We start from the raw sequence: 25,428 nt of genomic DNA, 5'->3' as shown, positions 1-25,428 counted from the left end.
TTTTGAGGCAAGGGGATCGTAATCCCTCTTCCCCCTAACTGTATCCCCTTTGCCTGTGGGGCACAACACCATCCCCCACCCTCAGTCACGCCCTCATATAGAATGACAACCCAGCTGGGGGGGAAAAGCAACCGGGGAGTAAGGTTCATTACGCCCACCTGCATACTCATTTTGAACTTCAAATTGGACCGCTTCTCACAAGGTTAAGGCATGGGTTAGCTGCCATCACTAGTGGCCCGCCCCAAAAGCAATGATGGTAAGTGAATACCACTGCCAAGACAGACTCCTCTAAATCAGCCAAGAAGATCCTGTTTTGGGGTACCAGGGTCTTTTAAAATAACCTTTCACTCATTCCCCTCATTTATAAGGTACAGTTGGGGTGGACGGAATAAAGGCTTTGGGTTTGCTGCTGTGAGGTAAGTTTCGTAGTGAGCAAGAAGAAAACAAAGGCAGAAGTTGTATAGAAATAATAAAGAACATGCATTTATGTACAGGTTGTTTTTAAAGAAAAGTTCAGCAGCACAGGTCTCCAGAAAGTCACAGGAGAAGCCTGACTGAGGAATCTGAAATTAAGCTACATATAGCTTCAGGCTGATGTTTGAATTCCCTTTAACACTTACAAACAGGCTTTCACTGCAGAGCCATTCAGGTTGGACCTTTCACACACACACACACACACACACACACACACACACACACACACACACACACACACAGAGGATTCCACCCGCACCAGCCTGCCCTTTCCCGAGAGTCAGATTAAACGGTACCCGTTCTGCTCATCACCAGAGATGGTCTGGGGGGGCTGATCCAGCACCTGAAAAGGTGGATAGGAGGGGGGAAAGAGTGCCAGAAAATCTGCTCAAACAGGATCGAGCCCCTTGTGCGTTTTCGGAATGGCCCGAATTCAGCTCTAAAATGGCATCCATCACAACTAGTTTGGCTCTAAGTCCATTGAAGTCAGCAGGTTTAGAAGCGTGAAACTCTGCTTCGGATTGCACTGTAAACCACTGATCATGGCGCTATTGATGAAACCAGAAAAAAAAAGGGGGGGGGGAAGCTTCAGAAATTGACCACTTTCCCCCCTGCTCAACGTAACATGTTGATCAATCTGAAGGAGACCAACTGCATTAAAATGGGAAAATATAAATTTTCTGATAAAGCCAAGAAGGAAGTATAGATTAGCAGCACAGATTAGCAGCAAGCCTTGCTTGCACAGTGCTTTTTTTCTTGTACGTTTTTAGCACTGTACATATTAAAAATCTGACTCCCTAAATCAGAAGGGTTAACAGGTGTCTTATCTCAGAGTCAGCACAAAAACAGCCTGGTTCTCATGATAAGTACTTCTCAAATCAAGTAACAGAGTAAATGTGCCTACAATCCCCATAACTTATTAGTGGATTCGTTAACGGCTCTCACTGGGCTGCCCTAAATGAGCTTCCTCTTGCATTGCCAAATTCTGCCTTTTGGAAGACCGCAGTGCATGTTTTTCAGCTGACTGCAGCTTTTCCTGAGAATTTTGTACATCTTGGGTTTTTTGGGAGTGAAAAACAGATTATGGACAGTGGCAGATACCTTTTCTTTAAAAAACAAAAACAAAACAAAACAAAAGTTTATGGAGCCACAGGAGGGGAAATCCTGGATAATGAATAAGAAAGAGGATAATGGGCAATACCTATAGATAATTAAAAATGTTCTTGAAATAAGAGCAAGGTTCATACATGGCCACATCATCTTTCAAGTTTGTCACTTGAAATATATTTGCCATCTCTCTCTCTCTCTCTCTCTCTCTATGTATAATTTGCATTGTAGAGAACTTATTATAACAGCAAATAAATCAAAACAAATAACAGATGAATAAAATATATTTAGGCAAGTGCTAATAAAAAGTAGATTTTCCAGATCTTGAGGGGTTCAGAGGCTACAGTTACATCTTGAAACATGATAGTCTCACACTAGCTTCATTTTCACCTATATTCCCTCCCCCGCTATTTCCTCTTTCCTTCTTCCTGGCCCCTCTCATATCCTCTCCCCTTTCCCTGCTTCCTTCTTTTCTTTCCACCCACCAGCCAACCTATCTTTTATCTCTCCCCAACGTTCAGCTATATTTCTTGTTTATTTACTGCATTTATACTCCATCTTTCTCCCCAATGGGGACCTAAAACAGCTTACACAGTTCTCCTGTCCTCCATTTTATCCCCACAACAAACGTGTAAGGTAGATTACACTGGGAGTATATGACTGCCTATGGTCACCCAGAGAGCTTCGAAGGCAGAGTGGGGATTTGAATTTAAGTCTCCCATATCATAGGATGAAACTCTGACCACTATACCACACCAGTTTTCATGGTGTGGCTGCTATTGAATAGTAGTGAGCAGCTAAGCCCCCCAGTGCTTGCTACTGGGACTGGCCCCAACGAGTCCTCCTTCAACAGGCCTTTCCCCTTCCCTTCTTTTATTGACACAAACTGAGATTTGATGTTTGGCAATACTGTTGTGGTTGCTTACCATCCCCCACAATGGTCACTGTAGAGGGCATTCATTTCTTAAAGGTACAGGTGCTTCTATTATTTTGGAGTGTTTGCACCCCTCGGAGTATTTTTTCCAGATTTTTCTGCAATCCTGGGGCTTTTCTCAGGTTTGTAGAAAGAACTGGCTTGTCTGTTCATGGCTCCAATTTCGGGATTTAAGTATCCACAGATGGGGCTACATTGAGACATACTGATACTATTAAATCCTTATCATTCAAGGGTATGTGGCAGTATTTAGATTCATGTGCATGTTGATTCAATGGGGAAATTGCTACATTCTGTATAATGTTCTTTTCCATTCCCATTTTTAAGTCCCTCCCCCCCCCCCCAAAAAAAAAGCTTGTCATTTTCCCAGCATTAACTTCAGCACTTCTCAGCTTTGGGCTCAATTCTAAGACTTTCCTTTTGGAGAACAAGGAGATGTGGGCAATGCAAATTTCATTAGGGATGCTGGCACTAGGCATCTCTGTTTTATAAAAGTAGGAAAGTTAGAGAGATGAGGGAGCAGAGTAAGAAAGTCATAGATTAACAGCACAATCCTAAAAACACTTTCCTGGGAATAAACACCACTGAATAGACCTGAGTAGGATTCTGAGTAACCCTGCTGAGGATGACACTTTAGAGGTGTAAAATAAGTTTCTGCTTGTAGCAGAATGATAAAAATTACCGCTGTCACATCTGTCATAAAAACACCAGCTTGATAAATTTTTGTTTGTCTAATATTAGCCATCAAACCTATGAATACCATCTTCTAGGCAGTAGTAACTTGTTTAAAAAAATGCAATACGCTACAAATATTATATCATGGTTGCAATTGAAAAATATTGATCACTACTTCATTTTGGTTTAATTGTGGTGATAATATTTAGCCAACTAAAAATAAGTAAATGTGCTAAAATTTATTAGAGCTCTGAGGACATTTTGGGTAAAAAAAAACCTTGGCCAAAGACTTCTGCTTTAGAGCGTCAGTGGAATTTAATGCCGTTTTTATCAATAACTCAGCAGCTCATATTACTACAGCCCCATTGAAATTTTCATGCCGGGAAATCTAATTCATCCAGTACATGAATCCATCACATACGGTGCCTCTTTCTCAAATGCTATAAAACTTCCAAACTCATAGATTTGTCTCCAACAAAAAATAACATGAAGGAGCCTTTCAATCAATAATGGAATCCCTCTGATTCCGGTACCAGCTGAATATTTTCTCCAGCTCTGCTTTTGTTCTTCTGGGTAGAGGCCCACAAGGGAAAGAGCTTGTTTTCACTCGCAGCCTCATCAATACCTAAATCCTGGTGAACAAGTGACACTGAGAAGCTGTAATCAATAGCTCCCTCTGCGTTTTTTCTTCTGGTCAAATGGTTCAGCACTACTGACAGGCTTGACACTTAGAACATGATGCTAAATCTTTATCAACAGCCAGCTAGGTGACTGGCAGAACAAGACTCAGGGTGGTCATTAACGCTCGTGGCAATCTGTGAATAAACTAACTCCTCAATAATGTGTTTGTTTAGAAAAAGGGTGCGGGAGAAGAAGGGGAGGAAAAAAAAAAACCCTCCCTGCACAACGTATTGATTGCTTTTGAACTGCATTTAGCAATTGCAGTCTGAGGATGGAACAGAATGTTGTACAACTGTGATGCTCTGCTTGTTAGAGGGTTTCAATTTGAGGCGGCGGAAAACTGACCATCCTATTATGCGGGTTGATAGACTGAATAGTTACAGAAAGCTGCCAAACTGTCAAAAATAGATCAGGGAGGCCATAATGGAAATAGCTGAAATATCAAGTCATAACACACAACAGAAATCGCACTTAGCAAAAAATAATCTTGCGGTTTGCTCACGTCCTATGGCTTTTTCTCCCCCTGCTCCCTGATAGAAACAAATACTGTAATATGAACCAGCATGTGTTCCAGTTTACTGCTAGCCACCTAAGGAATTAATGCACAACTAGGTTTATGTGCGCACTGCATTCCAAATCAATGCTTCACAATCTTCTCTTAAATGCACAATTACTCCATTCAGTCTTGAATGTTTTAAACATTTTGACTGAATAACACACTTGACTTATGCTAGATCGATGTTAGTGTCAGGTTTTAGCTTGAATGATAACATAAGCATATAGAATGGTGGTGGTGGTGGGGGGGGGGAAACATCCCGATACAGTTCCTGCTGCTGCTGCTAGCAGACACCTTATTTAAGTCATAGACAAGTCATTTATGATGGTCCTGGACTAATCAGCCCAACATTCACCAATTCCCATGAGTCTGTATGATTTCTTTTTGATCTTCCCATACTATTCTAATGAGATTTTTAATTGAACTTTATGGGTTTCCTTTGAGGACTGCAGACCTCACAATCAATCTAAACTGCAGTAAACTATTTGAAGTTTTTCTTCACAAGAAGGTGAGCCATCTCTACCATGTCCTTGGCATAATTTAAAGCGAAGATGTTGCATCTCTCGGCTGCTGCCGGCACCTTTTCCACCTTCTCATAAACTTGAAGGTCAGTGTATGAATTATATGAACCAACCTAACTACAAAAGGAAACCTGTAGAATGCACACTCCAGAAATTAAGTGGGCAAGATCAGCAGAGCAAAAAAAAAACCCTCAGCACATATGCTTTCAGAGAAGAAACTAAGCAATATTAGGAACATTAAAAAACACACACCCTCCTATCTACTGTAGGCATGACAGTTTTGAATCTCTGGAATCCATGATTTATAATAAATCACGTTTTCTGATTGTTGTGAAGTATATCGTATTTGGACAGAGGTTAGACATGTTGTTGGTCTGCAGCAGATTTGAGTCCAAGAACACCTTAGAGAACAACAAGGTTTTCAGACTATGGTGTTTTATGCATGGTCGCTTTAACTTCCTTTATTACGCGTTTCAGCCAGGATCAAATTTTTCAGTGTGCCCGATATCTCATTCCTTGGAAGCGCAACACTGTTTTGACGCAAAATGAACCCGGCTTTTCCCATTCCTCTTCTGGCCTGAATTAAAAAGTTCATCCTGGCTCATTCCGGAGTCACTCCGTTCTCGGGTTGAGGTTCCCCTCGCTATCACGCCCCACCCTTTTCCAACCCCCTCCTCAAAACAGCATGCTGATGGTTAAACAGGGAAAAACAGAAGATTGGCTTCTCTCACAGCCAATCACAAAGCAGTGTGTAAAGAGGCAGGGATTCAAGTGCTTCCTGCTACCTTGGAGCTCTTTCTGAGCAAAAGAAAGTCCTTACCATGCTAACAAAAAACACTTCCGCCAAGGGAGATGATGGGGATATTTTCACTGTTACCCTCTTACCACTGTTTCACTCTTACCACTCACACCCATTCTCCACACTGTTCCTGGAGAACTGCAGATACTGGGTACCATGAATTCAAGGGGGTCTAGCAGGCTGGAGCAGAGGTGGACAGTTTTGTTTTTGTGAGCACCACTCTGCACATTTTATTTATTTTTTCAAATTTTTATTGGATTTTTAGGGTACAGAATAAAACTGGGACAGGAAGGAAGGGGAAAAATAAAATAGGGATGTATCCCTGTGACAAGCCACCACATCTGATAATTGACTCATTAGCACATTACATTACTAAGATTAAAATATTCTTTACACTTCTTACCTAAAATCAATATACATATTAACCTCAGCAGTTTCTATTTGTTTCTACTGTTGACTTCTAAATTCATTATCATCTGTTGTTACAAAATTTTATAATATTACATTCTGTACTATTCCAGACTATACTGTAACCAAATTACATCGAGTTCCATTATCAACTTTTGATATCTTACTAACTTTATTAAAATTTCTGCATTATATCATACTTTCTTTCTATCCAAATTTGTCATAAAAAGGTTGCCATGTAACAACTGATTTTATTTTGATGAGGGCCAGGCAATGGAGCATTAATAGCCAATGGTGCCTACACTGCTACACAACATACTTGCACTACCCACATCATGGTCCCATTACCCAGCCGCTCTCCTGGTCTTTTCCAGTGAGTCTTTTTTTTACTTTATTATTTTAAGAAACCAATGTTGGAAAGAAGACAGGCATCCGTGTTTTTACCTGTGCTGCCTTTGGCTTAAGAAGCAGGTACAGATATGGCTTGATGAATTTTCCCTTCAATATATTCTAGCTTTCTCTTCTACAAATGTATGCCCAAACAGTGTAATAGCAGAAAAGGCCTCTGGCAATTTAAGGGAATTTACAACCACTTTCACTTAGTATATAAGACACATGATGAGAAACAAAATATCAACATGTTTCATTAGGGATACCCCGTGTAGACAACAGGAAGAAGATGAAGAAGTTGGTTTTTATATGCCATCTTTCTCTACCACTTAAGGAAGAATCAAACCGGCTTACAATCACCTTCCCTTCCCCTCCCCACAACAGACATCCTGTGAGGTAGGTGGGGCTGAGAGTGTGTGACTAGCCCAAGGTCACCCAGCTGGCTTCATGTGTAGAAGTGGGGAAACAAATCCAGTTCACCAGATTTGCATCCTCCGCTCATGTGGAGGAGTGGGGAATCAAACCCAGTTCTCCAGATCAGAGTCCACTGCTCCAAACCACCGCTCTTAACCACTATACCGCGCTAACTCTCCAGGAGGCGGGGGAGGGGGTTCATTTGTAAAGAGATGGAATTCTGGTCTCCGATTTGCCTAAACTGCATATTATAAACTAGTAACCCTTTTGTCTAACTACAAATGTTTGAGGGTTGATACAGAAGGAGAGAATGCCCGAAGTTCTAGGAACTTAGCCATGGCATGCCAAACAGATTCCAGAACTAAGAAGGATCTCTGGTTCAAATTAAGCTTGTTATTTCTGCCTTTCCACAGGCAATCCAGTGATGAATGATTAACACCACTTTCCCAGTAGCACTACCGTAGCATGCACGGTTCCAAAAATACCGTTTTTGCACCAGATGCTACGGTGACTAGACAGTACAGTGTGCATACCTTCACTGGTGCAGTGTGCTTTTTTTCAAATGCAAGCAGCAGCAGTGTTGGAAGGGCGAATACCTTTTTCCTGCCCCCACTGTTGATAATGAAATCAGTAAGGTCATTCTAAAGCTTTGTGCCAGCATATAGATAGCTTCACGCTTACAACATAGGTCACCGTCATAAATGTCAGCCAACTTTCATGCTAAGATAATGATCCGAAGTAAAAAAGAAAGAAATCTGAAGCCATTGTCAGTCACACATCACTAGTGGGGCAAAAGTGGCGCTACAAACAATTCATTATTACACCACCGCCCCTCAAGATCTTTACATAACTAAAAGGCCAGGCTCTACATTGCCTAAATTGGTGAGATTCATAGTCTTAAATGAAACTATGTCACAGGGATAGAGACTCTGGCTTAACAATTAATCCTGCGGAGGAGGTTTGGAACCTGCTTTGCTATCGAAATCCAGAACCCGACACGTGAGGGGATCCAAGTCAAATTTGTTTTGTTCTAAAGGTGGGTGGTATTTTTGCCCTTTCACACTGAGTGCGCTCCCGTGACCAGAACTGCTTTCAGGGGATGGGGAAAAACAGCGCTGCCCTCCAAACTCTTCCGACACTAGAATAATAGAATCATACAGTTGGAAGGGTCCACCAGGGTCATCTAGTCCAACCCCCTGCACAATGCAGGAAATTAACAACTACCTCCCCCGCCATTCCCCAGTGACCCCAACCCTCCCCCCGCCATGCAGGATACCACAATCAAAGCACTCCCGACAGATGGCCATCCAGCCTCTGCTTAAAGGCCTTCAAAGACAGGGACTCCACCACTATTTGAGACTAAGAGGAGAACTCGTCGCTATGTGGAACAAGCTGCTATCCATAAAGCATAAGCCTTTTTTAAAAAAAGAAAGAAAGAATGAATGGAAAATGAACTAAATTTGTATAATTTGATGCATTAAAATAAATGTAGTGCTCCTATTTCAAATAAATGGCGGGGAAATAAATCATATTAAACTGGTTTATGCATTAAAGCTGATTAAAAACACTTACTGACCTTATTACTCACAGCAGAGTAGTTTCCACTGCAGATATATTTAATCTAATGACATTTAAGCCCACAAAGCTTTCTCTCGAAAACCACTGTCTTCCATCAACTTTATTTGAAAGTGTACATGAACTTACAGGATTGTTTCTCATAGCTCCTCCCACCGCTCTGGCTGCTTTGCCGTTGCCTGCCAGGTCTGCTAATTGCTTGTAAGAAACGGCTTCTCCAAATTTCACATCTCTCAACAGGGTCCGCAACACATCTCTGGTGAATGACGCTGAACGGGGGAGGAAAAAAAATAAGAAGAAGCGACATAAGGTTCGGGAAGCATGACTCCAACGTTTTCCAAACCTACCCAGATAAAAATAGTCAGGGAGACTGACATTTAAACTAGGGTACGAACGGCGACAGCTTCCTTTCCCTCCCCTTTCAAATTAGCAGAGCAATCAGTTCTATTATTGTGTTCTATATTTAAATTCGCGATTATTAGAGAGTGTGCTTCAAGTAATTGATCACTATTAAAAAGGCATTCAGAGCTTTGATTTTTCTATATTTTTTTAATTTGCTTCCAGTACAATTAGACTGTTAATGCATACGATGTGCTTTTCCATTAAATTGACGGAGCGTAAATTAGCATACAGTCAAATTAAAAAAAAAAAAGAAGGTGCCTCCGCGTGTGATAACTGGCAGCACCTATTTTATAAAACTCTCGTAGCTCTTAATTTCAAACTTCAAATTGGGACACACTGGAAAAGAAGCCCTAGATCCAGCAGAATGTATTAGCCTAGCTGATGACAATCCTTAGCAGAGGCCCCCAAGCTACTGCTCAGAATTTGTAATGTCTGGCCATCCTTCTGAATATAAGCTGCCCATTTAAATGGAAAACTCTTGTAAAAATGAGTTATTAATTTGCTGTCTAGTTACTCTTTATTTCCCTATTATTGTTAATAAAGCATGGGGGGGGGAACGTAAAAAAACCTTCTTGTGCTGCTGCAGGCTGGTAATCACTCACCTACGGTGATTAAAAATTTCCTGCAGGTAACCAGACATGTACTGAAAGCACAGTTGTAAGAGATGGTGCTTTCTTTTACTTCCCCAGTCTGGAATTTAGTTATTTTATCTATTTAGGCATTTTTATCCTGCTTTTCTCCCCAAAGCAGTTTACAAAAAAACAAAACAAAAAACAAACAACAACAACAACCCAAATGCAGTTTAAACTAACAAAATACAATTTAAATTAACGATCAGAAAACAAGAAAAATACACTAAACCATGCCCAGGGTTCACCACATATTCACCGGGCTGGCACACACAACGCCATAGGGTGCAAGCCGCAGGCTAAGAGCCAAGGTCCCTTTGGGCTGTGCCAGAAGGCTTGAACCTCTGGCAACACCCATGTTATTAATAGGGCTGCCGGCTCCAGGTTGGAAAAGACCTGGATATTTTGGGGTGGAGCCTGAAAGGGGTGGGGTTTGGAGAGGGGAGGGACTTCAATGCCATAGAGTCCAATTGCCAAAGCGGCCATTTTTCTCCAGGTGAAGAAGAGTTGGTTTTTATATGCCGACTTCCTCTACCACTTAAGGGAGACTCAAACCGGCTTACAATCACCTTCCCATCCCCTCCCCACAACAGACACCATGAGAGGTAGGTGGGGCTGAGAGAGTGTGACTTGCCCAAGGCCACCCAGCTGGCTTCATGTGTAAGGGTGGGGAAGCAAATCCAGTTCACCAGATTAGCCTCCACTGCTCATGTGGAGGAGTACACCATTGAATTAGGATCTGAAACCATGGTTTGAAGTTTTTTTTAACCAGTTAGTTTCAACAATTGTTTTGCATGATATACAAGCACAGATATCCTGGCTTGTTCCCCAGCACTACACGTCCGACCAAGGCAAATAAGCATTTATTGAGGCAAACCAGGACTTGAGTAATCAACCTTGGTTTTACAAACTAAGGAGAGTTTAAAACAAACATAGTTCGAGTTACGTCTGAACCAAGTCACTAACTTACTGTATGCTTTAGGTTAGACGTCTATTTTAACATGGTCTATTTTAACTATTTTACTTTGTGAATCAATGATTCGGCTCTTAGATAATTATTCAGCCCTGTTTGTCCTGACAAATCCTCAGTGCAGAACTTTCCTCCTTTACCTGTCTTCCCTAAAAAGACCTGGTTGCTAGCCTGTGTGTGTGTGTGTAAAGTGCCGTCAAGTTGCAGCCGACTTATGGCGACCCCTTATGAGGTTTTCAAGGCAAGAGACGAACAGAGGTGGTTTGCCAGTGCCTTCCTCTGCACAGCAACCCTGGTCTTCCTTGGTGGTCTCCCATCCAAACACTAACCAGGGCTGACCCTGCTTAGCTTCCGAGATCTGACGAGATCAGGCTGTACCATGCTGCCTTCCGTCCCGGTTGCTATCCTAGCCTGCCTTAAATGCCAGTTGAAGGGCAAACCTATGCCATGTGTTACCTCCAGAGTCTTCTACACTCCTAGGGCCTATGCAGCCAGAGGAACTGGTGGACTCCACCTTGAATCAATTAAATGTAATAAAATATTTCATGATGAGACAGTCAGACCTCCCTGAGAAACTGTCACCCCCACCCCATGACTCTCCGTGTCCCCAACTTATTTATCATTGGCTACCTGTTGGCATTGTGGGGAGGGGGATGGGAAAGCAGAACTCTCTCAGCACACAAAGCAGACATTGAATCACACCCCTTAGCTATTTAGTTTTCAGATCAACCCATTCTTCACACATTCAAAAAAGACGTACCACCACACACACTGTGATGGCTACATGGGAACCTGGCAAAATTGGACAAACTCACTCAAACATCCAAGTGTCCAACAGACCCCTCCCCCTCCATTCATCCCACAACTGGCAATTTTATTCCATATTCTACCTCTGGAGCCTAGTTTGCATCTTGGCAGTTTCAGGGTGGGCCTGGGGAGCAACTTCCCACCAGTGCCCAAAGATGGGGATGGCACAGGCGATGAAAGAGGTCCTATACCTGCACCTTTGTCACCAGGTCAAAGACTACAGCACGTAAAGGTGAACATGGCAGCATTCTGGACTTTTCTGTGTGTGTGTGTGTGTGTATGTGGGTGAATATGGACTGCTAGTGAGAAGTGGTGAAAAGTGGGAGCACTTTTTATTTTGAGCAACTGTTGTCAGGCATCTCTGTAGCCTGCAGAGTGTGAGAAGCAGTCAATGAGGATAAAGGCAAGGTTCCTCATTTGTGTGCGTGTGTGTGCTGTCAAGCCACAGCTGGCTTATGGCGACCCTGTGGGGTTTTCAAGGCAAGAGACATTCAGAGGTGGTTTGCCATTGCCTGTCTCCACGTGGGCTGAAAGAGCTCTAAGAGAGCTGTGACTGGCCCAAGGACACCCAGCAGGCTTCATGTGGGAGGAGTGGGGAATCGAACCCGGCTTGCCATATCAGAGTCCACCGCTCTTAACCACGGCACTGCGTTGGCTCTCTTCCTCGTTTGTACATCATGCAAAACCATAGAGTAACTATGGTAGTACAGCAACTTCAGATCCTGGTTTCACAGACCCTAGCTAACCAGAGCTAGAACTGCAGCAACCCATGTTTGAATAATCTTAAGTATTCATCTGATCGTCTGCATGTGAAGTATGAACTGAACTAATAAGTAGGTGCGAATGCAAAGCTCTCCATCTCATCACCACAGTTAGGAAAAGTTGAGCTGAGTCTCAGCGGTCCTGGTCTTTCCATCTTTTTTCCCCCTCCCAAGCAGAAGGGCAGTAGTAAAGGTTTTTATTGTATAGCCATAGGCCGTCACAATATTCAGTACAAAGAAATACAATAGTAAAACACAGATAACATTCACCTTTAAAAAATAGAATATATAACATTAAAACATTAAAATATCAATATCAGTAAAACGGACTGAAACATTAAACCATGAAGGCTCTAAGTATTTGCTCTCTGTAAAACCTCCTTCAATTTTCTTTGCTGCAAGTGCAAACTGTGCAACCCGATAAGAAATATGTCTGTCACAGTCCGACAGCAAAAGTTTATTTTTTTCAGTAACCGACAAAGTACTCATCCCAGCCAAGAGGGCTACAAGAAATCTACTCCTGGGATGAGCATATGACGAGCAAGAAAGGATGTAATGTGGTAAATCCTCCAGAACAGGGGCACCACATATACAGATCCGCTGATCTAAAGGTGTTTGAGAATAGCGCCCCAGAAGCACTGCTGTTGTCATTGTTTGAAAACATAGGGAAGTGAAATTTACTCTAAGATTTTGATTGGTAATATTGGCTAAGAAAGAGCTTCTGCTATGGTTGGACTTAATAAATTTGAACCAAGGTGCTGTTTTGGACTTAAGAATTAAAGAATAATCTATTAATGCGTCCATTTTATATATGCAATCTCGAAGCTGGCAATTGTCCACCGATGACCCTAACAGGTCAGAAGGGCAGTAGCACATGCAGGGAGCAGCCAAACTGGGGAGGATGAGCCCGACTGGATCCCCCTCCTTGTCTTCTAGCTTTAAGGGTGCCGGCAGTACAAAACATTCAAGATTTCCTTGTCAATCCACTTAATCAGAGTTTTTTATTCAGGTAATAAAAAAACCCCTCTCATGTTATATGCAGTCTAGAAAAGTGCTCACCGTCCGTTCTTGAAAGGACCCCACATACTTTTATGTTTGTTTTAAATAATAAAGAAAAAAAATCTCTCCTTAACTGAATGGAATGATAATCGCTTCATTGGAAAAAAAAATCTGTTTAGCCTTTATTATAACATTAAGCAAATTAAACATCAGCATAATCCAGGTGATACTAGAAAAGGGTCATCAAAGAAATTAACTTTGTTGTTCATTAATTTACATGGATTAGCAGAGGGCAAAAAGATAGCAAATCTGCTCTAGTTTTTTATGATATAATTTCAAACTGTACACCATTTGTGGCACTAGGGTGACTTTGGGGTTAATCAGACTGATTTGTCCTTTTAATTGCTTTCTATTCAAAGAAAATTCATTAGATAATGTTCTCTTCAAAATTCATGAATCAATTTAACTGAAGAAACCATATTAACAGCTTTGGGTTCATTAGCACACAGAGTTGTGTTACTAGCTGATTGCTAGGAGAGTTTCCTTAGGCAAACAGATTTTGTTTACTGTCATTTCTTTAGAAAGGCCTATTTGAAATCCAATTGTAACAAGGGTTGAGGGGATTTCCCTTGCTCCATTTAGTAATTCTTCCGCGATTTGGCGGTGCCCTGCACTCTGTTCTGGCTGACTTTTGATTTTACAGTGGGAGTTTCTATAATTAATTTTGGGGAAAAGGTGCATACACAGTTTGCTCTTCCCTAAGATCTCCATTTTTTTCATGTGACTCGTAAAAAGAAATGTTGCGGCTCGGGCGCTTGCCCTTGGTTGCTTCAGGTGCCAGTGCTCTCAGACTCCCCAATCTAACCCTCTTATCAGGCTGTAACCATTTTCTGTGTAACTCAACAACAGGCGCCACTGCAGTAGAAGTAAAGGTAAAAACTGGCAGATTTTATAATGGTATTTAGTACAACAACTTCCAGGTCTCAAGAGAGTAATGATAAAGAAGCAGAGGGCAGGATTAAACGGACAGTTCTCACAATGTAGGGAAGCGGTGGGTTCCCCCAAGGATTTCCACTCGGGCATTGCTGTTTAATTTATTCATAAATGATCTCAAATCAGGGTGAGCAGGGAAGTAATTGAGTTTGTGAACAATTCCAAATTACTCAGGATGGAAAGAACACAATAAGATTAGGAAGAGCTCTAAAAGAATCTTTCCAAACTGACTGAACAGGCAACAAAAAATGGCAAATAAAGTTCAGGTGGAGGGGAGCCAGAGATATGGGGAAATTGGGTTTAGCATGAGGACAGGAAAGAGAGCGGTCGGGAGTGAAAAAAAATGAGGGGGGGAACCTCCTGGTGGGGGCCTGTCGTTCTCCCAGAACTACAACTGATCTCCAGATTACAGAGATCAGTTCCCTTGGAGAAAATGGCAGCTTCAGAGGAAGTCTGGGAGTGGGGTGTGTGGGGCTTAGCTCCATAGAAGCTGGCATGACACTGCACTGGCGTGATCATTTAACTCAGGACAGTGGGCACTTAACTAGGGCTGTCAATTCGGTTTGTCCCGAACCCAAAAAAGCTGAATTTCCCCTGATTCGGCGGTTTTTAGTTCGGGACGAACCGAACTCAAAAAAGGCGGGAAAACAGGGAGCCGAATTCAGCGAGTTCGGGGTGTTCGCGAATAAATTTGGAAAATTCGGGGTTCAGGGTAGCACAGAGGGGCGGGAGGTTTTTAACCTTGACAAACCACTGCCCGCCTTCCCGGGACTCCCGGGAAGAGGGGCGGGAGTCTTTAAACCCCTCTGCCCCCCCGCGCCTTCACGGGGCTTCCATGAAGGTGCGCTGGGGCTCTTTAAACAGATCCAGCTGGAAGGCGCAGATCTGTTTAAAGAGCCCCCCGCACGCCTTCATGGAAGCCCCGTGAAGGCCCGCCAGGGGGCTCTTTAAAGACCCCCCCTTCCCGACTCTTTGAAGTGGTGGGCGCTGCCTGGGCAGGCGGCGCCCAGCATCTCAAAGACCCGGCCGAATTTTCCCCCGAACTCCGGATCTCACGCCGAATTTCGCGGATCCGAAGCAGGGGAGTTCGGACTTTGGCACGTCCCGTATTAAAAAGGGGCGAATTTTGCCGAAGCTGAACTTTACCGATTTTTTTTCCAACAGCCCTACACTTAACACCATCCCAGTGGCACACATGCTACACCTGGCCACTCCGGAGCAGTGCAGGCCTCCACCACCAAAGCTGCCATATGGGACCTAAATCCCGGAAGTGGCAGGCCGTGCCAACATCGGGGGGGGGGGGGGACATTCCCAGGGCGTTCCAAGGGGCGTAGCTGATGTTAGTCAGCTCCCTAACTTCTTTCACCCTGGGAATGCCCCCTTGAGCTGCGGCGTGGCCGTGCCACCTTTTTTTATGGCACAGCCTGTTTGCAATGGGGCATTTCCCCCTTTTTTCTTTTAAAAAAAACCTTTCTTATCCTTCGTAGTGGCCAGGAAGCTTTTGAGGAGGTGGCATGGCTGCACTGCTCCTTGCTCCCGTGGATCTACCCCCCCCCTGGGCTGTCTATGGTATACCTTAGATTTTAGGTGAAATCCCTCTCCAAACTGCCTCCACCACAGGCATCACTCCAAATCAGCAGAAATTTCCCAATCTGTAGCTGGCCACCGTACTAAGGGAGGAGGGGAGAAATGTCCATTCCTAACCTGACTCAAAGCATGAGCATAGTCAGGAGTTTTTCAGAAGTCTGGTAGTAAAGCACACTTTGGGAACAGCATAGTCTGAGTCGTGGTAGCAAAGGAATATCCTTACTATGCAGCTGAACCTAAACACTGACCAAAGGAGGGTGGTTCTTATATTCATAATATTTGAACACTTTTCTGCCAATGGCAGGAACCAGATTTTCTGGGTACTTGAATACCAGGTACTTGAGTATATACCTTTGGATGCTAATGGGGCAAAAGATAAAGTTATCCTGTTTTTAAGAACTTGGTTAGGTTACTAATTGAGGGGAACCATAAGTAACACTTGTTCTATTTGGCCTAGGTGTGAAAAGAATCACAGTAAAAAGTCCCTGAAGGGGTAAATCATAGAATCATAGAGTTGGAAGGGAACACAAGGGTCATCTAGTCCAACCCCCTGCACAATGCAGGAAATTCACAACTACCTCCCCCCACCCCCCAATGACCCCTCCTCCATGCCCAGAAAATGGCCAAGGTACCCTCTCTCTCATGATCTGCCTAAGGTCATAGAATCAGCATTGCTGACAGATGGCCATCTAGCCTCTGCTTAAAAACCTTCAGGGAAGGAGAGCTTACCACCTCCTGAGGAAGCCTGTTCCACTGAGGAACTGTTCTGTTAGAAAATTCTTCCTAATGTGTAGACAGAAACTCTTTTGATTTAATTTCAACCCGTTGGTTCTGGTCTGACCTTCTGGAGCAACAGAAAACAACTTGGCACCATTCGCTCTATATGGCAGCCCTTCAAGTACTTGAAGATGCATGATGCTGCCTTATACTCAATCAGACCATTGGTCCATCAAAGTCAGTATTGTCTACTCTTAAATGGCAGCAGCTTTCCAGGGTCTCAGACAGAGGTCTTTCATATTATCCGATCCTTTCAACCGGAGATGCTGGAGATGCTAAGTAGATGCTCTACCGCTGAGCCATGGCTGTGTGAAAGTTTTTCCTGGAGACCTTGCTATTTCTTCATGAAACAACATTTCATTGCATGATACTTTGGTCTGAACCAAGACGGAGTTTGCTTGTACCTCTGTACCTAGGAATACAGGGGTTCTTGAGGTAACACAAGTGAGTGCCACTCTATAACAGGTCACCAATCTGTAACAGTGAATTTTGTATAGAGTCTACTTTTTTTTTAGCATAACAACAAACAGTACAACAGACGATTACAACATCGGTAGGAATTAGGGATGCCAACCTCCAGGTACTAGCTGGAGATCTCCTGCTATTACAATGATCTCCAGCCAATAGAGAGAAGTTCCCCTGGAGAAAATGGCCACTTTGGCAATTGGACTCTATGGCATTGAAGTGCTTCCCTTCCCCAAACCCCGCCCTCCTCAGGCTCTGCCCCCCAAAACCTCCCACTGGTGGCGAAGAAGGACCTGGCAACCTAGTAGGAATAGACCGAGAGGCATGTGTAAGTTTATCTACTACAGAAAACAGTGGAAGAGAAATTATTAGCAAAACTATTCCATTACTGAAGAGTTAAGCAATATTCTTGTGCAAATGGTCGGTCAAACCATTGGGCATCCAACAAAAGTTGCATAACATGTTCAATGGCAGTATGTTAAAAGAAAGTGTGTGTTAAATATCGTCTTCAGCAGTAACAGTATATATAGTATACTTTTTTTCTGGCAGAAGAAATTTGTAGTTATAACTCAAAATAATGCAATATCTTGCAACATGCACATCATTTTATAAATATATCTGAAAAGTTAATATCACCCTGTAGGCAGTGAACACATTAATTAGTTTAAGGCAATCAGCTCTGTGACTGTGCCAAATATTTTTATTACTGAACTGTCCACTAGTGTCTGTAAATATAATCTGTTCAAAATGACACAGTTGAACCTTTACCAATTTAACTATGGCTGCTAACCTTTGACACTGTTAAATATATAGGAAAGCACACAAAAACACACTTTCTTCTTTTCCCAGTACTTTATAATGTTTGGAGTTTTAAAACTGAGGGACATTAACAGCTGACAGACAGATCAATCTAACATCAGAGCTTAACTGCACATCGTCTGTCCCGTAAACGGCTATATAAAGTGTTATTCAATGTCCCTATAACTATGCTCAACAGTGTATGGAAGAAATACATAACATTCAAGGGAAATACTTAATTGAAGTTGATATTATCTTTATGTGACTCTCTACTGCCCTCTGTCACCAACTGGGCAACTGAAATGGCAAAATCAAGCATACCACAGATGTAAGTTACATTCAGACCTTAATATGTGCCATCCTTAGCGGATGTTTATTACTGTGCATGTTTGGAGTGTCATCCCATTATACCACATGATTCAAGTGCTGGTTTCTTTACAGGGACTGCATCCTCGTAGAAAGAAAACATGGCTGACCTGGGAGTTCCTTGTACCTCCTCATTTTTAAACTTAGCAGTCTGGAAACCGGAAGACTTTTGAATCAGGTAGCACAACTGCTAATCCCATATCTGATTATTAAACAGCAGCAGATGCAGCTTCTCAAATGCCATGCCCACTTTAATTCCAATACATTTCCATTGTCTCCTTGCCCAAATTCAAACTGCAACAAAAACAGTTTCTTCTGCCACTTTCCCATCAGACAGTAAACAGGGTCTCAAACCCCACTTTGTAGATATAGTGCTTACTAAAGGAACATCCTTAGCTATTCATTTCCATCTCAACAGCTGACAAAGCGACTTGGGTTTCTGAAGTCACAGTGAAGGAAACAAATAGTTACAAAGGGACAACTGACATATCCAGTTATTGTTTGGTGCTGTGACAGGAAGCCTGTAATTTGAAGTTGGCAATATTTAGATTCTCTGGACAAAGATGCAGGGAAAGGAATGGAACTCTGTAGGGTATGGCCCTCTAAAGAGGGACAAGGTTTCAAAAAAGGCTGTGTCCCTTGGAGGAGGAGGAGGAGAGTTGATTGTTATATTCCGACTTTCTCTACCATTTAAGGAAGAATCAAACTAGCTTACAATCACCTTCCCTTCCCCTCCACCTGTAAGGTAGGCGGGGCTGAGAGAGCTCTAAGAGAGCTCTGTGAGTAGCCCAAGGTCACCCAGCTGGCTTCGAGTGTAGGAGTGGGGAAACCAACCCAGTTCACCAATTAGTGTCCACCGCTCAGGTGAAGAGTGGGGAATCAATCCTGGTTCTCCAGATTAAAGTCCACCGCTCCAAACCACTGCTCTTAACCACTACACCATGCCAGCTAAGAAGTCATGCTTATGATGCTTGTGTTAGAAGAATCAATACAATTACATGGGGGGTGGGGAAATCTTGGGAAAGGCGACTCAGTTAGCAACACAGTGATTCCTTCACAATGCTTTAGATTCCACTGATATGTACATAAGCAAGAACATTTTGAGTTCATCTGTTCTGGCTGCCCCAAGAAAGCCAATTTCCAGATTCACAGAGGTTAGGCCAAGATGTAGGATCTATTTATTTTTATTTACAACATTTTTATGCCACCTTTCCACCCAATTAGCCTGACCCTGCAGATCAGGGGTCTACCACATTTTACAATTTAAGTGCCAAACTGTCAAAATTTAAAGCAAGAGATCAGCAAGGAGCCAGTATAAGAAAAGCATTTGCATAATTAAAACTGTACAATCAAACATTACTGATAATAGATTAATAATCCATAACACTTCTGCAGCCAAAATATGGGCTGTTTTAAGTTCTTTATTAGGACATGGCACAAATGAGGTCTTAGAATAAATAATAAATACACACAGGAGCCGCCTGCACAATTGTTTGAGTGTATTGCCATATATCTGTGTATGGTTTGCGCTTGGATTACATGCAAGTGTTCACTTTCTTTCATTTCTCTTTCTGTAAAGCATCTCTAAGAAGCTCTTTGGTGCCATAAAAATCTTTGCCTGCCATTCCCTTCACATACTGACTATTCTAGTATCCAACATAATCCTCCAATATAACTTAACTTAAAAGATCTCATTTTATTTTATAAAAGTGCCTTATTTTGGTTCTGTACTGAGCTACAATCTGCAGGCCTCTGTGCTAGGCCCAGGGTATAGTAGAAAGACAGAGAAAAATCCTTTCAGGACATCCCCCTACCATGAAGCGAGTAAGAAAAGTAAGGGATGGGAGAAATGGCTGTCTTTCAAAGTCTGCAGCAGCCTAGAAAGGCTAAATGATACAGGAGCCAGTGAAAACATAATTCTGAAAATCTTTTAATCATGATTAGAAGTCAGATGTAAGCAACTGATCACTCCCTCCTTTAATTCCTTCAAACTCTGGAAGTACCACTCTCTTTTTGCTTGTTCTGGAAGGAATCCCCCCCCTCCCGCTGACTTAACCAAATTTGTGCATTTAGGTGATGCCAAGAGGCCAAGTCCAGCATCAGCCTGCTGCCATGGTTAAAACCGCAGACCTACGTTATCTTCTGAGAAATGGGCAAGTTTCAGTGTACAAAAGCAGGATGCAGGATGCTTTTGACAGGCTAGAGAATTGGGCTAAAACCAATAATATGCATTTCAACAGAGATAAATGTAAAATTCTGCATTTAGGTAGGAAAAATCAAATGCCTAATTATAGGATGGGGGAGACTTGTCTTAGCAGTAGTGGGTGCGAAAAGGATCTTGGGAGTCTTACTAGACCAAACACTGAACATGAGTCAGCAGTGTGATGCGGTAGCTAAAAAAGTAAATGCAATCTTGGGCCATATCAACAGAAGTATAGTGTCCAGATCTTGTGAAGTGATAGTATCACTGCTCTGGTTGCACCTCATCTAGAGTATTGTGTTTAGTTTTGGGTATTGCAATTTGAGAAGGATGTATTAAAGCTGGAACGTGTTCAGAGGAGGGCAACAAAGATGGTGAAGGGTCTGATGAGGAAAGGTTGAAGGAGCTGGGTATGTTTAGCCTGAAGAGGAGAAGACTGAGAGGGGATATGATAACCATCTTCATGTAGTTGAAGGGCTGTCATATAGAGGACGGTGCTGAGTTGTTTTCTGTTGCCTCAGAAGGTCGGACCAGAACCAACGGGTTGAAATTATATCAAAAGAGTTTCCGTCTAGACATTAGGAAGAATTTTCTAATGGTTAGAGTGGTCCCTCAGTGGAACAGACTTCCTCGGGAGATAGTAAGCTCTCCTTCCCTGGAGGTTTTTAAGCAGAGGCTAGATGGCCATCTGTCAGCAATGCTGATTCTATGACCTTAGGCAGATCATGAGAGGGAGGGCATCTTGGCCATCGTCTGAGCATGGAATAGGGGTCTCTGGGGAGTGTGGGGAGGTAGCTGTGAATTTCCTGCATTGTGCAGGAGGTTGGACTAGATGAATCTGGTGGTCCCTTCCAACTCTATGATTGTATGATTCTATGAATTGCAATGGCATCCTCCACAGGTAAAAACATGCTCAAGATTCACTCTTTGAGAAGAAGGATGCATTGATAGTTGCCTTCTGGATAACTGCTAGTTGCAAATACTAAAATCAGCTGGGATTCTCAGGATCAAGTTGGATTCCCTCACGCCTCACATGAAGGGTAGGTACTTCCATTTATGCAATGGGAAACCTACAATTTCATGGATTCCACCTCTAACTTCATTCCCAGTTATGCATACAAATTATTTCCAATCCTCAGAGATTCAGAGATGGCTTTTGGGGGGAGAGAACATGTGGAGCTGCAACAGGTAACAGGAAGTAGAAAAAAATCACCATCAATCATTCTTTTATTGGCATAAAAAGGCACAATACAAAATGATACAGAAGGAATAGAAATATTAAAAGGTGCCCTTTAAAAATAGTTAGTAGACAGTTACATCGAATAACATTGTTTGTTGATAATACCACCTAGTTAACGGTTTGCTGGGCTTTTAAAACAAACTTTAGAAACTGTTCTACCGTCTCCAATATTCTTGAGGCGAACAGTTATTCAAAAAATAGGCGACATTAAAAGTATCTGGGACATTCTGTCTATCAATCGACAGGGGGCTTAATAGTTCATTGCGAGAATCTGTATAGAAACTACAATAAAATAGGACTATACAATTGTTTCAATACAATTGTTGTTACAGGGGTAAAGCCTGGCAGAAAGATTTTCCGAAATCTGCTTTCAAGTAGCGCAGATGGCAAAACATTAAATCAAGCCAGAGAAATGACTCTAAGCTGAGAGGGATCACACAGGTGAGATAAGTATAGGGAGGGCTGGTAAACACCAAAAGGTACCCCTATATTTAATGGGGAACATGTTTTATTAGCAGCACTATTTAGATCTTGGAATCCTACCTCTAAGAGTCTGCATTTTATCCTTTGGAAAGCTTCAGCCTCAGTAAGCATGAGCAAGGAGTTGAAGTCAAGGCCAATAGATTTAATTTTACTCTCAATATATTGAAGCCACTTAGGAGCATGTGACTCCATGAGCATCTGATGAATAAGGGAGTAGAAAAGATCTATCAAGATCCAATCTAACATCCACTCATACATTTTATTTCTTGACATCTTGTTGTATATTTCTGTCATATGTCTTGGGAGCTGCATGGTTTGGGTCTTCCCCTCCTTTTCATTTTTCATATGTAAAAAAGGACAACTTTCTCTAGCCCTTAAATCTTTATTGAAACAAAATCCCTATTTAGTATTTTTAACACACCTCTCCAAAATGTTACATGATAATAGTTTACATATATACACAATATAGCTATGGTCTGAGGAATTAGGATCAGCGTTAATATACTGAACCTATGCCTCTAAAGACTTGTAAATATGTCAAAATAGTGTTTTTCAAAGGTTTTATTTATTTATTTACATCGTTTATAGTCTGTGTCACTGAGACTCAAGGAGGACTACATAGCATAATACAATTAACTGGACGGGACATCCATTAAACAGGGTAATGGGGCTTGGATTGCAGAAATCTGAAATAGAGCAACGTACAAACCTGAAAGAAAGCATAAAAATTTAAATGTGTCACATTAAATGATGCAGAAATTACATAGTGAGCGCCTACTCACAGCAACAGATAGTGGTACAGCAGTATTGTCTGCACTCCCTAACCCTGTACCAAAGCATCTTTCTCACCCATTTTATTACAGTAGAGCCCTGCTGTACTGTAATTCTCCTTAATAATTCAGTTTTACACACTTTGTGTAGAGCCAGGAGAGTGGGAGCCTTCCTAACCTCTTCAGGCAGGCCATTCCATAAGGTGGGGGGCCACAACAGAGAATGTGCATACATAGGCAGTTGCTAATTTTGCCCATTTGCAGGGTGGCACCTGCAGAAGGCCCTGCTCAGATGAATGAAGCTGTCATGGCAGAGCATAGGGAGTGAGGTGGTCCTGCAGATGTGATGGACCAAGGCCATGAAGGGCTGTGTGTGGGTTAACCAATACCTTGAATTGAGCCAGGTAACTGAAAGGCAGCCAATGGAGTGTTTTCAGAATGTGAGTAATATCCATGCTCTGCTTAGCTCCCAATAATAACCAAGCTGCAGCGTTCTGTACCAATTGGGAGTCTCTGAACTGACTTCGAAGGAAGACCTACATAGAGTGTAGTTTAGTCTCAGTGACTAGTCTCAGGCGTGGATCCAGGTGGCCAGATTGGCTGTGTCAAGGTGGGGTCCATCTTGTAGGCTAGACTGTGTGTGTGTTAAGTGCCCTCAAGTCGCTTCTGACTCATGGCGACCCTATGAATCAATGTCCTCCAAAATGTCCTATTGTTCAGGTCTTGCAAACTGAGGGCCATGGCTTCCTTTATAGTCAATCCATCTCTTGTTGGGACTTCCTCTTTTCTGCTAGACTGAGGTGAAAGAAAGTGGGGGGTTTCTTTGTTTTTTGACAGCTGCATTAACTTGCTTCTCCAGCAGCCGTGCTGGAACCAGTATAATCCCTAGGCTCTTATCTGAGTCATCAAGGGTCAGCCTGCTGAAAGTGGGAAGCACAACGTCCTTCAAGATCTCCACCTTCCCAATTAGCATCGTTTCCATCATGCCCGGGTTGTTTCAATTTATTTGCTTGTGACATATAGATTAATTCATTCCATATCTAGGCTATACCCTACTTCAGCACGAACATTCCTTGGTCTTTTGGCACCTGATTTTCTTATTATATGGACCTGAAAGAAGCTAAGGATTGCAAAGCATCGTAAGCTGCCTCGTTCTACAGCATCCCCTTTTCAAGTCATTTATGCGGCTATTGATAGCCACTCTAGACAAATCAACATTTTATGAGCTTGTCTGCTATCTGCCACTGGTTAGGGAAATATACAGGACCAGAAGGATGTTGAGATATTTCTATTGCAGATATGCAATCTTACACAAAATTATAGCACTGTGGATTGGAATAAACCAGAGCTAGGTTTTCTTATCAAATAGTCTGATGCACATGGAAAAGGTATCAAGGCTTCTCCATCCCCTTTCTTTTGCATTATTTTATTTCGTTCCTCTTCCCTGTGGCAAGTTTAGGAGCCTCTTTAACTCCAGCTCAGACTGTGTTCCTGCTGCTTCTAACACTGTAGATAAATCTGCCTGACAGGGGATGATGTGGAGAGGCAAACATCTATTCCTTATTTAAAAGAACACAATAGATATTTTGCTTCTCAAAAGGTATATCTGGAAAGGAAATCTGAAGTCATATTTGAACTATTGGCCTTCTTTGATTGGTGATGTATCATGGCTAAAGACTAAACAAATGTAGAGGTGTTCAAAGGAAGACAAACACACAAATTAAGTGTATTATTCTAATGAGAGAAGATTTATTGTCTAATTGAGTCAGCGGAACAAATCCAAGAAAGGGGGCAGGATTTTGCAAGCCCAACGGAACCAATGGCAATGTACACAATGCCCAGCAGAACTCAGTGCCCCAAGGCAGTGCAAACTCAACAGGACTAATGTGAATCCAGAGGCTCACAGAACAAATCCAAGAAAGGGGGCAGGATTTTGCAAGCCCAATGGAACCAATGGCAATGTACACAATGCCCAGCAGAACCCAGTGCCAATGTGTCAACATAACCAAAGTGAAACCACAGAAGAACAAATCTAAGCACTGAGCAACACTGTAAAAACCGTGAAGAGGGCATAAAGCGACTCTGGCCAAGAAGGAAAAATAACCCCTCTTGAAACTGACAAATACACTTGAAATTGACACAAGCAGCCTGGTAAACCCATAGAAACCCCCCATGACACAAAACAAGGGGGGGAGAAAACAAAGGGGGGGAAACAGTCCCTGGGAGACTGCAATCCTTGGCTCCCAATCTTCCTGGTAAAGCCTGAATATTTCCGAAATATTTGGGAGCATTTTTTCTGTATCCCGAAAAATGTCCAGATATATTTGGGAAGCTGAATATACCCCCCAAATTTCAGTTCAGGTGTATCTGAATGTACACCCCTATTTGAGACAAAGAGAAATTTTCGTACTACCATTTTACGTGCCCCAATTTCCCCAGCGTGTTTCCAACTAAGTAAACAAGAAAAGTACAGTACAAACTCTTTAGGAAGCAGTTGGAGATTTGTTTCTTATAATCCAGACACCATGTTTTTCAATGTGCCTGCACGCATAACATGAAGACTGCCCCACACCCTCAGCTCTTTTATTTATTTATTTATTTATTTCACAAATGTGTAAAACGCAACACATTTGTGAGAAGTGCTGAT

General features: G+C 42.4%; 1 protein-coding gene across 1 annotated transcript in view; it reads right to left on the bottom strand.

Annotated features, from left to right (window-relative positions):
- The window catches only part of MGMT (O-6-methylguanine-DNA methyltransferase), an 85,758-nt gene that overhangs the window by 4,883 nt on the left and 55,447 nt on the right, over positions 1 to 25,428 (bottom strand). The window contains exon 3 of the mRNA XM_056849720.1: positions 8,664 to 8,803. Coding sequence (XP_056705698.1) covers positions 8,664 to 8,803 — 140 coding nt within the window. The remainder of the gene's footprint in view (positions 1 to 8,663; positions 8,804 to 25,428) is intronic.

The sequence above is a fragment of the Euleptes europaea genome, chromosome 5 (genome assembly GCF_029931775.1).
Source record: "Euleptes europaea isolate rEulEur1 chromosome 5, rEulEur1.hap1, whole genome shotgun sequence".
Lineage (NCBI taxonomy): Eukaryota > Metazoa > Chordata > Lepidosauria > Squamata > Sphaerodactylidae > Euleptes > Euleptes europaea.
Note: the sequence above shows the minus strand (reverse complement) of the source record. Positions and strands in the feature narration are given on the sequence as shown.